General features: G+C 41.4%; 1 protein-coding gene across 1 annotated transcript; it reads left to right on the top strand.

The window, feature by feature from the left end:
* Window positions 1-1,185: 1,185 nt before the first annotated feature.
* On the top strand, window positions 1,186-12,958 carry LOC119916758 (metabotropic glutamate receptor 5-like; the record flags this gene model as incomplete). Its single annotated transcript, XM_038736733.1, has 13 exons — window positions 1,186-1,190; window positions 1,320-1,361; window positions 2,140-2,375; window positions 4,370-4,491; window positions 5,323-5,447; window positions 5,543-5,711; window positions 6,156-6,282; window positions 9,337-9,454; window positions 9,671-9,857; window positions 10,656-10,814; window positions 11,070-11,195; window positions 11,634-11,816; window positions 12,792-12,958. Coding segments are annotated over exons 1-13 (1,766 nt in total), but the record flags the coding sequence as incomplete, so codon positions are not given.
* Window positions 12,959-13,568: the final 610 nt, after the last annotated feature.

Raw genomic sequence — 13,568 nt, 5'->3', positions numbered from 1 at the left:
AAGATTAGTTGTACAGTAATAATTCATAGGAAAAAAGCAATAATTAGAAGTATGTATGTATGTAATGTAAAAATAAATATTATTTTGTGTAGCACATTTTTTCCCTGCTACTTTCCTGTTAATTGTCCCCTCAGGTTTATCTAATGGCCCCTTTGGGCGTCCAGACCCCAAAGTTGGGAACTACTTTTATGTACTTAAATGTCCCGATAACCAAAAGAAATTTGTAAAAACATATTTTGCTGTAAACACACTAGAAACACACAGAGTCCCTGCTCACTCACTGTGAACATATGACACCATACATTCACACACACGCATCACACATACACATACTTGCACATATTTATTTGGTTACAGGCACAGTCTATCATGTAGTGGGATAGCCATCTAGAAATGCTTTCATTGTGATTTATGACCACAGCCCAGAGGCAGAGGGTTAAAATCAAAACGACAGAAAGAAAGAGAAAAAGAGGGACAGTTAAAGCAAAAATGGTGGCAGACAGAAGCCAGCTTACACACACGCGCACACACACGCGCGCACACACACACACACACACACACACACACACACACACACACACACACACACACACACATACAAACACTTTGGGTCTCCAATCAGACTGAGGCTGGAAGGACTGCTGTAGGAGAAAATGAGTTTTGTTCTCTCGAGGCTCAGAAAGAAAGAAAGAAAGAAAGAAAGAAAGAAATGAGAATTTCCACTGGAAGAGCTGAGGATCATTGTTTTGCTTTAGGCCATGTTGGCAGTAGTTGTGAAAGGAGGAGAGAAGATTTGTCATTCACATCCACATCTCTCTCTTTCCTTTCCTCTGTTTATCTCTTTCTCACACACAAACGCACTGACTGTGCCATCTGTACTTTCTTGAGGAGCAGTAAACCCAAATTTTCCACCCCAAAATGCAAACTACAGCGACATGTCTCCACATTTTGTGTGTGTGTGTGTGTGTGTGTGTGTGTGTGTGTGTGTGTGTGTTGTGAAATTATTATATTCATCTTGCTGGTGTCTGACGGGGCATGGCTGCTGAGCTGCAGCCAAAATACTCCATTTGACCTAGATCATCTCAACACCCGGCTGTGTGTGTGTGTGTGTGTGTGTGTGCGTGTGTGTGCATAGTGTTTATGCCTATTTATCAGTGATATGATGCATTTTGGACATTGCCCATAATGATGTAAGAGCTCCCTCCCACATGTCCTCTGACTTTCTACTCATCATTCTGTTTGTGCCTCCTTTCACTGTATTTCTCCCTGCCTTGCTATTTCTGCTTCTCTGTCTCTCACTCTTATTCCCTGTTTTTCAGTTTCCCATTCTCTTCCTCCAAGGAAACTGGAGCACTCACCAAGTAAATGTCTTTGTGGTGTATGAAATAGTGTTTATTTGTTATGGCCCCTGTGCCTCAATCCTCAACCCAAGCAATTAATTTAATCCAATAACAGGCATGTCAGCAGTCCACTGTGCCCGCACACACACACACACACACACACACACACACACACACACACACACACAGAGATGTGTATTGTAATTCCATTTCTATTAAGAAAGCTGACCCACTCACGTTTGCATCTCGGCACATTATAATTTCCATGTACTGTACATGCCCAGCTAATCAAATAATCATTGGCCCTGTAAAACCTTCACAGCTCCACATGGCTGATTAAACTCTAACCATAACCAGACAGCACACCTGCGAGAGGGTTCCTTTTAGACATAGAAACAGGGTATCTGAGCAAGTTTTGGCTAATGGGAGGCTTGTTTGAGCAGTTCAGATGGTCACTGAGTCGTCAGCCTCATTATTTCAACCTTCTTTTTTGATAGTAGAACCAAAAAATTACAAAGAAAATGTTCCCACATACTTACACCTAAATCTTCTTCCAAAATATTTAGAACTGGAAAACATCAAATGTCCAATTAAGTTCTCTAAATAGCTCTGGCAGCATAATCAGCATGGGTAATTCAGAATGATCAAATGATTCCACCGCAAATCCAGAAGAAACTATGCAAATTTTGTTTTGATTGCAAAACAGTGAAGCAGGTATATTCATTCTCACAGATAAATTGGCGGGGTCTTTGAGTTTGCTGAACATTTTCTACTTGTCTTTCCTTGTGTTTCTTTGCAGTGACGGATGGGCAGACCGGTATGATGTAACAGATGGCTTTGTTAGGGAAGCAGCCGGTGGTATTACCATCAAGCTCCAGTCGGCTGATGTGAAGTGGTTTGATGAGTACTACCTTAAACTTCGTCCTGAAAACAACTTCAGGAACCCCTGGTTTCCAGAGTTCTGGCAGCATCGTTTCCACTGTCGACTTAAAGGCCACCCACAGGAGAACAACAAATATAACCGCACCTGTAGCAGTGAGTACAGACACAAATAAAATGCACCAAAATACACTCACCGGCCACTTTATTAGGTTCCCCTGTTCAATTGCTTGTTAACACAAATAGCTAATCAGCCAATTTCATGGCAGCAACTCAATGCATTTCGGCAAGACAACTTGCTAAAGTTCAAACCGAGCATCAGAATGGGGAAGAAAGGGGATTTAAGTGACTTTGAACGTGGCATAGTTGTTGGTGCCAGACGGGCTGGTCTGAGTATTTCAGAAACTGCTGATCTACTGGGATTTTCATGCACAACCATCTCTAGGGTTTACAGAGAATGGTCCGAAAAAGAGAAAATATTCAGTGAGCGGCAGTTGTGTGGACAAAAATCCCTTGTTGATGTCAGAGGTCAGAGGAGAATGGGCAGACTGGTTCAAGATGACAGAAGGGGAACAGTAACTCAAATAACCATCTCTGAACGCACAACACGTTGACCACTGAAGCAGATGGGCTACAGCAGCAGAAGACCACACCGGGCCCCACTCCTGTCAGCTCAGAACAGGAAACTGAGGCTACAATTCACACAGGCTCACCAAATTGGACAACAGAAGATGGAAAAACGTTGCCTGGTCTGATGAGTCTCGATTTTAGCTGCGACATTCAGATGGTAGGGTCAGAATTTGGTGTAAACAACATGAAAGCATGAATCCATCCTGCCTTGGATCAACGGTTCAGGCTGGTGGCGGTGTAATGTGGGGGGGGGTATTTTGTTGGCACACTTGGGCCCCTTGGGCCCCTTAGTACCAACAGAGCATAGTTTAAATGTGACAGCATACCTGAGTATTGTTGCTGACCGTGTCCATCCCTTGATGACCACAGTGTACCATCTCCTGATGGCTACTTCCAGCAGGACAATGAACCGTGTCACAAAGCTCAAACTGGATTCTTGAACATGACAATGAGTTCACTGTTCTCCAATGGCCTCCACAGTCACCAGATCTCAATCCAATAGAGCACCTTTGGGATGAGGTGGAACGGGAGATTCGCATCATGGATGTGCAGCCGACAAATCTGCAGCAACTGCATGATGCTATCATGTCGATATGGAGAAAAGTCTCTGAGGTGTTTCCAACACCTTGTTGAAAGTATGCCACGAAGAATTAAGGTAGTTCTGAAGGCAAAAGGGGGTCTAAACCGGCACTAGCAAGGTGTACCTAATAAAGTGGCCAGTAAGTTTAGAATGCTCAGTAGCAAGAGCAATTTTACACTATTTTCTTTCATGACAGAGTGATTAACAGCTACAGCTTTCAGTTTAATTGTTGTTGAAATCTTTTGAGACATATTGGTATAAGACCTGAAATGTACTTCTTGAACACCTGTAACAGCGAGTATGAACGGAGACAACACAGAGTTACAGCTGTACTGTACTTCTATTTTGACAATGACCATCTGGGGTGCAGAGAAAGAGAGAGAGGCTGCATTGTTTACAGTACCAATCTGCATTTTTTATTGACCGGCTTTCATAATGGCCACTATTAATGCAAATTCAAAACATGCAAACAGACTGGCTGAACACACACATAACATACGGATACACACAGCTTTCCTGTTCATCTGGAGATATCCCTTGTGGCTGTGAGTGCACCCTCCCTTTATTTTATTTTTTTGTATTCATCTCCCTCCGTCTTTCTGTCTCTGTTTCATTCTCTCCATTCATACGCAAAACGGTGCGTGAGAGCTGCATCAAAGGGAGTCATGCCTCATGTATTCTAATGAAGTGGAACATGAAATACAAATGAACAGGACACAGAAAGAGGCAGAAAGAAATGAGATGTGGAGGTGGGAAGTGGCCGATGAGAAAAAATGAGCGGAAGGAGAGTGGTGTTTGATGTTAGGAAGAAAAGCATTCTGTGTGTCATAAAACTAGTGGGAAATTAACATTTTCTGTGATATGCGCGCTTTCTCTTTCCACCCTTCCTCACCAACCCAATTCTCCCTCCCCCCGACTCTACCCACCCTCCTCTCTGCAGAACGAGAGTCGCTTCGGCAGCAGTATGCACAGGACACTAAGATGGGGTTTGTCATTAATGCCATCTACTCGATGGCATATGGCCTGCATAACATGCAACGGGCACTCTGCCCAGGCTATCAGGTTGGTACCACTCTGTTGGATGAATGGAGGGACATACTAGGATAAAGGACGTAGATGAAGGGGTGGAGAGTGGGAATGGTGGGACAAAAAGAAGCAGGGTATTGTTGACATATTCCACTTGATCTTGTTTAACTTATTGTCAAACTGCATACACTGGAGTTCAAAATGGAAACCTAGATGATTGCATATATTATATAAACATGACTTATTACAGTAATTATGTGCCAATTTATGAATTGAGATAGAAAGCTGAAATAGTTTTAGCTAAACCAGAAGTTTTAAAAATACAGAAGAAAATACATCATTGCTGCTCTTACAGATTTCAGCTCATATTAGTTTTAACATAGATTTCATCCTTGCAGACATGAAAACTGGAATGTAATATTTCAGACACAGGGCTTCAATTCTGATTAAACATAATGAGATGATTAATCTTGATCTTCACTGTGTGTGCCACTGCTACAGTAATTGGCCTGAATGGGACAGTGGTGATAGAAAAGCAAAACCTACTGGACTGCACATTTAAATTTTCATGAAACTTGGGATGATGCACCTTGTTTGCTGGTGTTTTTATTGCTTTAAGTTTATATGATGATAGTCCAACAGTACAGTAATCATGTTTTGAGGATAATTTACCATAATGAAGCTTTTTTAACGAAAGGAAAGTTTTTACTGTTTATATGCCATTGCGTTGTGTTCTTGACCACTGACTACCATTTCCAAAGTGACTTGTGTACACACAAAAATACTTCTATGAAACAATGTTTCTTAAGCTGTGGCTCAGGATTTTTGTTAGATATGTCATGACAAGTCCTGTTTGTGTATTTAAAGGGCCTGTGTGATGCGATGCGACCTATAGATGGTGCTACTCTCCTGGACTTCCTGATGAAAACCAACTTCACAGGCGTGTCAGGGGAGGGAATCCTATTTGATGAGAACGGAGACTCACCTGGCAGGTACGCACTGTAACTGAACAAAGCTGTCATGGATTTCTTTTTGGTGTGGCCTTAATCTGTTGGATGTATACTGTATGTGTACCATCCATCAACAGGTATGAAATAATGAACTTCAAAAAGATGGGGAAGGACTACTATGACTACATTAATGTTGGCAGTTGGGACAATAGAGGCTTGAAGATAGATGATGATGAAATCTGGCCCAACAAAGATGCCATGATTAAGTCAGTCTGCAGTGAACCCTGTGACAAAGGACAGATTAAGGTAAGACGACTGGTACAGATTACATGAGGCAAGTAAAAGTACATTTTACACAAAATACATGAGTATTTTCCAGTCCAGTTTACATACTTTGGCAATTTTGGAAATCGTCACTCCACTATGGAGTGTTTACTTCACATGAGAAATTCCATTATATGTGCAATAGATTATAGGGATGGGTCACAATTTTAAAATTTTGGAATAGTGGTTAAATTATAAAAAATGTAATAGTTTGTGCACCTATTGTTATATAACTATCAATTAGGTTGTAGCCTAATAGTGGTTTGGTGTATTGTGTCCGCTGCTGTTGAGGAAATACAGTTGAAAACCACCACAACATCTCGCCACCATCCTCCTAATAATCTAGCGCACTCCTAACTTCAGGTTCGGGGTCACAAATCTTCAAAGACAAGTACACACAGACATTGTGCACTCTGTCCCTTCCAGGTGATTCGTAAAGGGGAGGTGAGCTGCTGCTGGACATGCACTCCCTGTAAAGAAAATGAGTTTGTGTTCGACGAGTACACCTGCCGAGCCTGTGAACTGGGCTCTTGGCCTACTGATGATCTGACAGGTCAGTCTCTGTTTGTTGTGTGTTTGTGTGCCTACATGCTAATTATAAAATTTATTTTATAAATATATTATATTATTTGCAATCTCAGAGACATTTCTGACCATGACATCTGACCACGCTCCTGCATAAAAATCCTTTTAATATCAATCCTCAGCAGTGAGGCCACTCGAAGGAACCCATACAATGACCACAGATATGTGTGTGTGCATGTCTGTGTGTAGGGTCCTAGGATAAAGGATGTATAGTACAATGAGATATGTTGTATTTTCCCTGACACAGCGTGCCATTACAGCATATTATTATACAGTAAGTCCTGCACTAGATACATTAGAGAGAGAAACCGAGAGACAATCCCTCCGTTTCAACCTCCCCTCCTCTTTTCCTCTTTTACCCTCCCCCTCCCTCCCTTCCACTCCCTCTCTCTCATCCCTTTAATTTGTTATGAACATGGTCACCAATGTTTTAATTATTCTGCATCAAGAGAAGCTTTCAGTGCAAATACATTTCAGTTGCAATGCAAATGTATTTACCCTCCATTGCGTTGGAAGTGGTTGGATATTGTCTTGTTATGCTTTGAGCTGCTCATTATACTGCTTGCTAGCATGAATCAAACCCTGCTGAAAATTCAGATTGAGCTTGCCAGAGAGGGAAGCATCCTTAAACTAAAACAGGGTGCAAACTAGTGAGAAAATGACAAAGAGAAAGTTGACAGTGAAAAAAAGAGACCGATAAAGAATTTAAAGCATGATTGCGGTTATCCATGTATCACTTTGTGATAGTGCCGCATGTCCCCAGTGGGGCTATATGGAACATCAATAATGAGGTGTAAACAAACTGCTTGCCCTGTTCCTCCAGCAGACATTTTGATCTCTCTCCCTCAGGCCAAAAAAGGAGACAAAAAGTGTGAGAGATGAATAGAAGGAGAGGGAGAGGAAGAGGCAGAGGGAGTTGAAGTGGTAGAGGAAGGGCTCAGCAGGCAGGGACAGAGGTGCAGTGGGTGTGAAACCATAGAAAGCAATAGGAGAGTTTTGGACAGCAATAGAGCAAGAACAAGAAAAATAGAGTGAGAGAAAAGTGACTTAAACATTAACAGAAGAAAAAAGAGTGAGAGAGAGAGAGAGCGACGAATAGAGGCTCTGACAGAAGCGGCAGCAAGGGAGAGTAAAAGTAGCAGAAAAAGGGAGGATTAGCTTTGGGATTTGAGCCTCTCCACTGATCGGTGAAGTTCCATAGTCTGAGTCTGAGAGTGTTTGAAGGAGTTTGCCTCAAAACTTTATATCGACTGAACCCTCCAAACGGCCCCCCTCCACTTAATGCACCAGTTTTGCTTAGGGTTAAACGCAACACAATTTCCTGCAGGTTCTGTGAACTAATTAAGTTTTAAAATGCCAACATAGCCAATGCTTTTTGACTGCTCTGAGAAAACCCATGAGGAAAACTCTGATCTAGGAATTTCGGCCTCGACATCTTGATGCATGTGGGGCAGGATTAATTGGAGTTAAATTTTCAGCAAGTGCCTTAGTTTCCTCCCTCCTTACATTTTCAACAGTGGGTGGTCCTCACCCCTCATGGCTAGTCAGGACAGTTACTCTACTCCCTCTCTCTTAAAAAGGGGCTACGCTAAAGCAGTAAAAAAAGCACCAAGTCTATGATTTTAAAAAGTTATATTTACATACAAGTAATTTCTAAGATCAGAAAAAAAGAGATTCAGATCTGCTATATTGTAGTGATGATGCTCCATTTTGGCTGATTTATGTATGGGTAATTTTTCTGTTTCTCTATTTATCTCTTTAAATACAATTATTGGACTGATTATTTTTACCCACACTGCATGATGTTCAATCCCTCACACTGCTTTAGATTATGATAATTGTAACTGAAATGACACGGCCTTTCAGTGAGTGAGCCTGCAAGTGAGCCACATCCTCTGCAGAATGCTTCCACCTGACTTATTTTCTGTTTGTTACCGTCCCCTTGGCTCCCGTTCAGCAATTAGGCTGCTGTTTATGCCCCTGGACCAAACCACATCACTGATTTGATCAACTTTATTGACCGTGTGAAAGACAGAGTCATTGAATTACTTAAGCCTTTTTTAATGACTGTTCTATCTCTTCCTCTCTCTGCGTTTTGCTGTACTGTACAAACAGGTGTATGTGCATCTGTGTCTGTGTGTCTATAAGGAAGAGAAACAGGTAAAGCAAGAGAGAAGGAATGAGAGATAGAACATTGGAGACAGAGGAAAAGAAAGACAAAAAGCAAGAAAGTTAAGATGTATAGGAACAGAATGTTTTAGAAAGAGCCTACATACATCCCTGCTGCCATAGTATGTCTAGACCAGCCAGCTGGATAATTTCAGCAAGCGTTAATTCAGATCGTAATTAGAACTGTCCCTCTAATTAATGACACTTTATCTCCTTGCCTGTGAGAGAGACAGAGATGGAGGAAGAAGGGAGAGATTAAGGATGAGGATGAAGAGAGATATGGGACATATTGGGGGGGGGGGGGACAGAGTGATGAATGTGGAATTACAAAGAAAAAGAGACTGACAGGAAACAGATGCAAAGATTGAATGACATGGGTACAAGAAGAAGGGAAGAAATTGAAACACAGATGAAGGGTTAAGAAAGAAAGTGTGGACAAGTATGTATTGCAAGGATAAAAAGCCTGCAGTCTGATGTAAGTGGAAAGGTAGTGAAGAAAGAGAGATGTCATATCCTCACTTAGAGATGAAGGGGGCATGCTGAGTAATGACTACACTATTACTACTATAATATACTTCTCAGTCAGTTAATGGTTCAGACTTCCCCACCAGGACAACTGTGGCTCCAACCCTGGCCTGTGCAGGTTGTTGTTCACTGGGTCAAGCTTTTTACACTGATGTTCGTCCTGGATCAAAGCTTGATAGAGAAACAAGAGAAAAATGAAAGAGAGAGAACATAAAGAATAAAGATAAGGCTACAGTTAAATGTTTGGCAAACATATGGAAGTCTCATTATCTCAGTTGCTGGGCTTCACACTCATCTAATAAATGTCAATGATTTTTTTTGTCACCAGGCTGTGATGCAATCCCAGTGGAGTATCTGCGGTGGGGAGACCCTGAACCCATTGCTGCTGTGGTCTTTGCCTGCCTCGGTCAAATGGCCACATTTTTTGTCACCGCAGTCTTCATCAGGTAACGAATCACTTATCACTCAGAAAATAAATGAACCGAAGAGAACAATACAAGTAGTGTTAGACTAGACAAAAGTATGCACCATAAATACCCACTTTGCACATTTCTACTATTTTCTTGTAGTTTTCACAAGTGTGTTTTTTTCTTATATACAGTAAACTGTAGGGTGTGTGTGTGTGTGTGTGTGTGTGTGTGTGTGTGTGTGTCTGCGTTTAGGTTTCGGGACACACCAGTAGTGAAATCTTCCAGTAGGGAGCTGTGCTACATAATACTGGCAGGGATCTGTCTGGGGTACCTGTGTACCTTCAGCCTCATAGCCAAACCCCATGTTATCCACTGCTACCTCCAACGACTGGGAATAGGTCTGTCACCTGCCATGAGCTACTCTGCGCTTGTCACCAAGGTAAGGACTGAGTTAAGGATTTGAGATGTAGGGTACAGCAGTTGTGAGAGGTGTAGGGCTAAAGGAGTTACCTCCACAGACATGGAATCTACTCCTTATCTGTTTACACTTTGTTAATGTATTACGTGCTTTATGAGTGAGTGATTTTACAATTTTTGTCTTTTTCTGCATTGTTTTAAGTGAGCTCACTAAGACACATTCCAATCAATCATGTTGACATGGCAATAAAGTATTGAATCTTGAATACCCCTGTCATTAGATCTATGCTAACCTCTCTTGGTCATCAATGGTCTGTGGGGAAGAGCCACAGAAAAGCTTCAGATACTGGAGAGTCAGCAGCAGGGATACATCTGTGGGTGGAAGCAGAACTGTAGACCTTATCAGAAAGAAACAGGGGAAAACACAGGTGCCGTAGTCCCTTCATACTGCAGTTTTTTTCTCTTCCATTTCTTAATGGTTAGAACGAGGGGATATGGGCACCATAACATTAGAGAGAGCCAAAAGTCTATCCTACCCATGAATGATGGCTGAGGGAACATGGAGGTAGGATTGAACAAAGGCAGGCAACAATAGCCTTCCTATAAGAAATCACATAGTTTCCAGTTTCCACACAAACTTTTTACTCCTGTGTGCAATATTTTTTTTTTTATCAAAGTTTTGTTCACTTGTCTACAGATGTCTACATAAGGACATTGGCAGCAGTGTAGAAATACAGAAAGCAGATGGCCAGAATATAGATACATTATGTTCAGTATAGCTTTTTAAAAGGTACTGATGGTGTTTGCGATCTGACCCTAGACAAACCGCATCGCTCGGATCCTGGCAGGCAGCAAGAAAAAGATCTGTACAAAGAAACCTCGCTTCATGTCTGCCTGTGCTCAGCTCATCATTGCCTTCCTCCTCATACTGCTGCAGCTGGGCATCATCGTAGCTCTCTTCCTCATGGAGCCACCTGAGGTAAGCTGTGAGTGTAGGTGTGTGTCTCAACAGGTATCAAACTGAAGCTCTACCAACACGCTTAGAGTTAAACAGTTCTCACAATTAGCAGTTTAATGAATGGCAATGTTATTTTGTAAAAGTGTACTGCTTGCCCAATCTATTTTAATGCCACTGTTACATATCTGTAAACATAATTTTTAATGTTCTGGAAGAGAAAAGTGATGCTTGTAGTAGAAGCTTTTTCATGCCCTGGTTACTCCGCTGTCTTTATAGGTGATCCATGACTACCCCAGCATCCGCCAGGTCAACCTCATTTGCAACACCACTAACCTGGCCGTGGTTGCCCCGCTGGGATACAATGGTCTGCTCATCCTCAGCTGCACCTTCTATGCCTTCAAGGTACTAGCTTAAGTGTTTGTAACTACAACTGACAATATCACTAGTGAAAAGTCACCCAGACATAATGTGAAAAGCAATGATTGAACCACTGTTTGTGTTTGGTGCTCTACAACCTTTCAACAGGCGTAAATAAATTATATTACACCAAATACATTATAAAGTCAATGTTTGATTATCAGTGACCTGCAGCCATCCATGTTCTGTAGAGTGTGAGAGCAGAGTGGTAAATGGAGACAAAAGCTGAAATACACTGCAAGTCAAGCAAATACATTAAGCATGTTTACAAAGCAGAGAAAACCAGTACAACTCTGGTAGCGAATGGTTATGACCCCATCTTTAATGAGGTGCACTTTCTCTACCTTTAAGGCAGAATCTACAGAACAATTCAACTACAAATAAGAAATTAATCTACTTGCTTACACTTTCTCTCTCTCCAAGACCCGCAACGTCCCAGCTAATTTCAATGAGGCTAAGTACATTGCCTTTACCATGTACACCACCTGTATCATCTGGCTGGCCTTTGTACCCATCTACTTTGGTTCCAACTACAAAATTATCACCATGTGCTTCAGTGTCAGCCTCAGTGCCACTGTGGCTCTATGCTGCATGTTCGTACCCAAGGTAAGCCTGAGCCTAAAATCCACAGTTTCTACTCATTCACCTTTTAGATGAATATGTTTTTACATTTTTCAGACTCCCTAAACATAAAGTTTCTGCTTTAAGCTCCTTTAAATAAAATTTTCAAGTGTCCATTAATAGTGTATATTAGGGAACTTCAAACATGCCGCAGTTGTAATCGTTCTAAATCAGTGCACAGGGTATATTAAACTTCAGGTAACCATAGCAGCAGTATTACTACTTTTATGCTACATTACCAGTTAATTACTACTGTCGAAACAGACCAAGATGACAATTTCTTGTATGTGGTAGGCATCCAAGTTATGACCTCAGTAATACACGCTGATGTCTTCTGATCTTTTAAGTAATTAAGTAAAATCGTTATTATTTATAGAAAAGCAGTTCACTTCCTACAGTACATGTGAATATTTACGTCATCCTTCCTCAACTTCCTTTTTTCACTTGTGCATGCAAGAACTTAAATGTGATGATAAAGTACCCCAAAACATTAGTTGCTTGCGACCATATCTACCGATGCACAGGCAGAGTAAACACCATGTAATTGAAAGTAAGTGCAAGTTAAGTTTTTGAATAAATAAATAGAAACTTGAAATTAAATTTTAACCAAATGCCTGCATTGATGTGAAAAAGGTCATTTAAAATATTATCACGCATCGTGTTTTCTCCCACTTGTAATAGCAAGACATCCCTGTGGTGCCTCAAGGAGAAACTATAAAAACATTTCAATAAATATTGTTTCTTTTGAGAATTGTATATTTATTGCAGTTTCACATTTAAGGTCAGTCATAACAGCCTTCATCACTCATCACTCTAAAAAGAACATTTGTTAGAAGACAGATTTGTGTAAACAGTCGGCATCAAATTATTTCCAACAACAGACGCAGTTATGAAGGTCTTCATTTTTTTTAATGGTCTTCTTTAAGAACTTAAATAACATTATGTTTTATTTCATATCAGGTGTACATCATTCTAGCAAAACCAGAGCGTAACGTGCGCAGTGCCTTTACCACTAGCACAGTAGTGCGCATGCACGTGGGTGACGGCAAATCTTCCTCAGCCGCCAGCCGTTCTTCTAGTCTGGTTAATCTGTGGAAACGCAGAGGCTCTACTGGAGAGACACTCAGGTACATATGTGTGTGTGTGCATGTGTGTGTATACACTAGAGGCTTATTGGCCAGGTTAATGCCAGGTTACTCCTCAGTTAGAGTCCAAGGCACCATTTCTGTAATGACACTGCTCTGAGACTATTTATAGTGTGTGTGTGTGTGTGTGTGAGAGAGAGAGAGAAAGAGAGATTGATTCTCTGAACTCTCCTGAGTCTGCTTGACTGTTCTTCTGACCCTAACATGAACTGCAGACAATTGCCTAATGATGACATGGCAAAGAAGGAGAGAGAGGAGTGAACCGAGGAAGGGAGGGTAAGGAGAAATTCGGAAAGAGAAATCTGATGACAGGGATGGAAGGGGGTGGAAGGAATGGACAGAGAGATGCCAAACAGAAGTGGTGCAAAAGAAAGAGAAGAAAAGTCTAGATACGGAATAGTTTGAAAAGAAAGACGTAATAACTTTCACAGCCAGCTTAAGGCCATCTACAAGTCATCTACAGTGACAAGTAACCGATCAAAGGACACAAAGGGAGTGACGCACAGCTACTTGCCCAGAATGAAAGGGGAGAAAAAAGACAAGAACACATTTTCGTTTGTCAGCAGGTTACTTCAGCTCACCCCGCTTGGCA

Source organism: Micropterus salmoides, unplaced genomic scaffold (assembly GCF_014851395.1).
Source record: "Micropterus salmoides isolate LMB-PRFRI ecotype aquatic unplaced genomic scaffold, ASM1485139v1 Ms_hic_scaffold_2153, whole genome shotgun sequence".
NCBI lineage: Eukaryota > Metazoa > Chordata > Actinopteri > Centrarchiformes > Centrarchidae > Micropterus > Micropterus salmoides.
The sequence above is the reverse complement of the archived record's forward strand: the minus strand, read 5'-3'. Positions and strand labels throughout refer to the sequence as shown.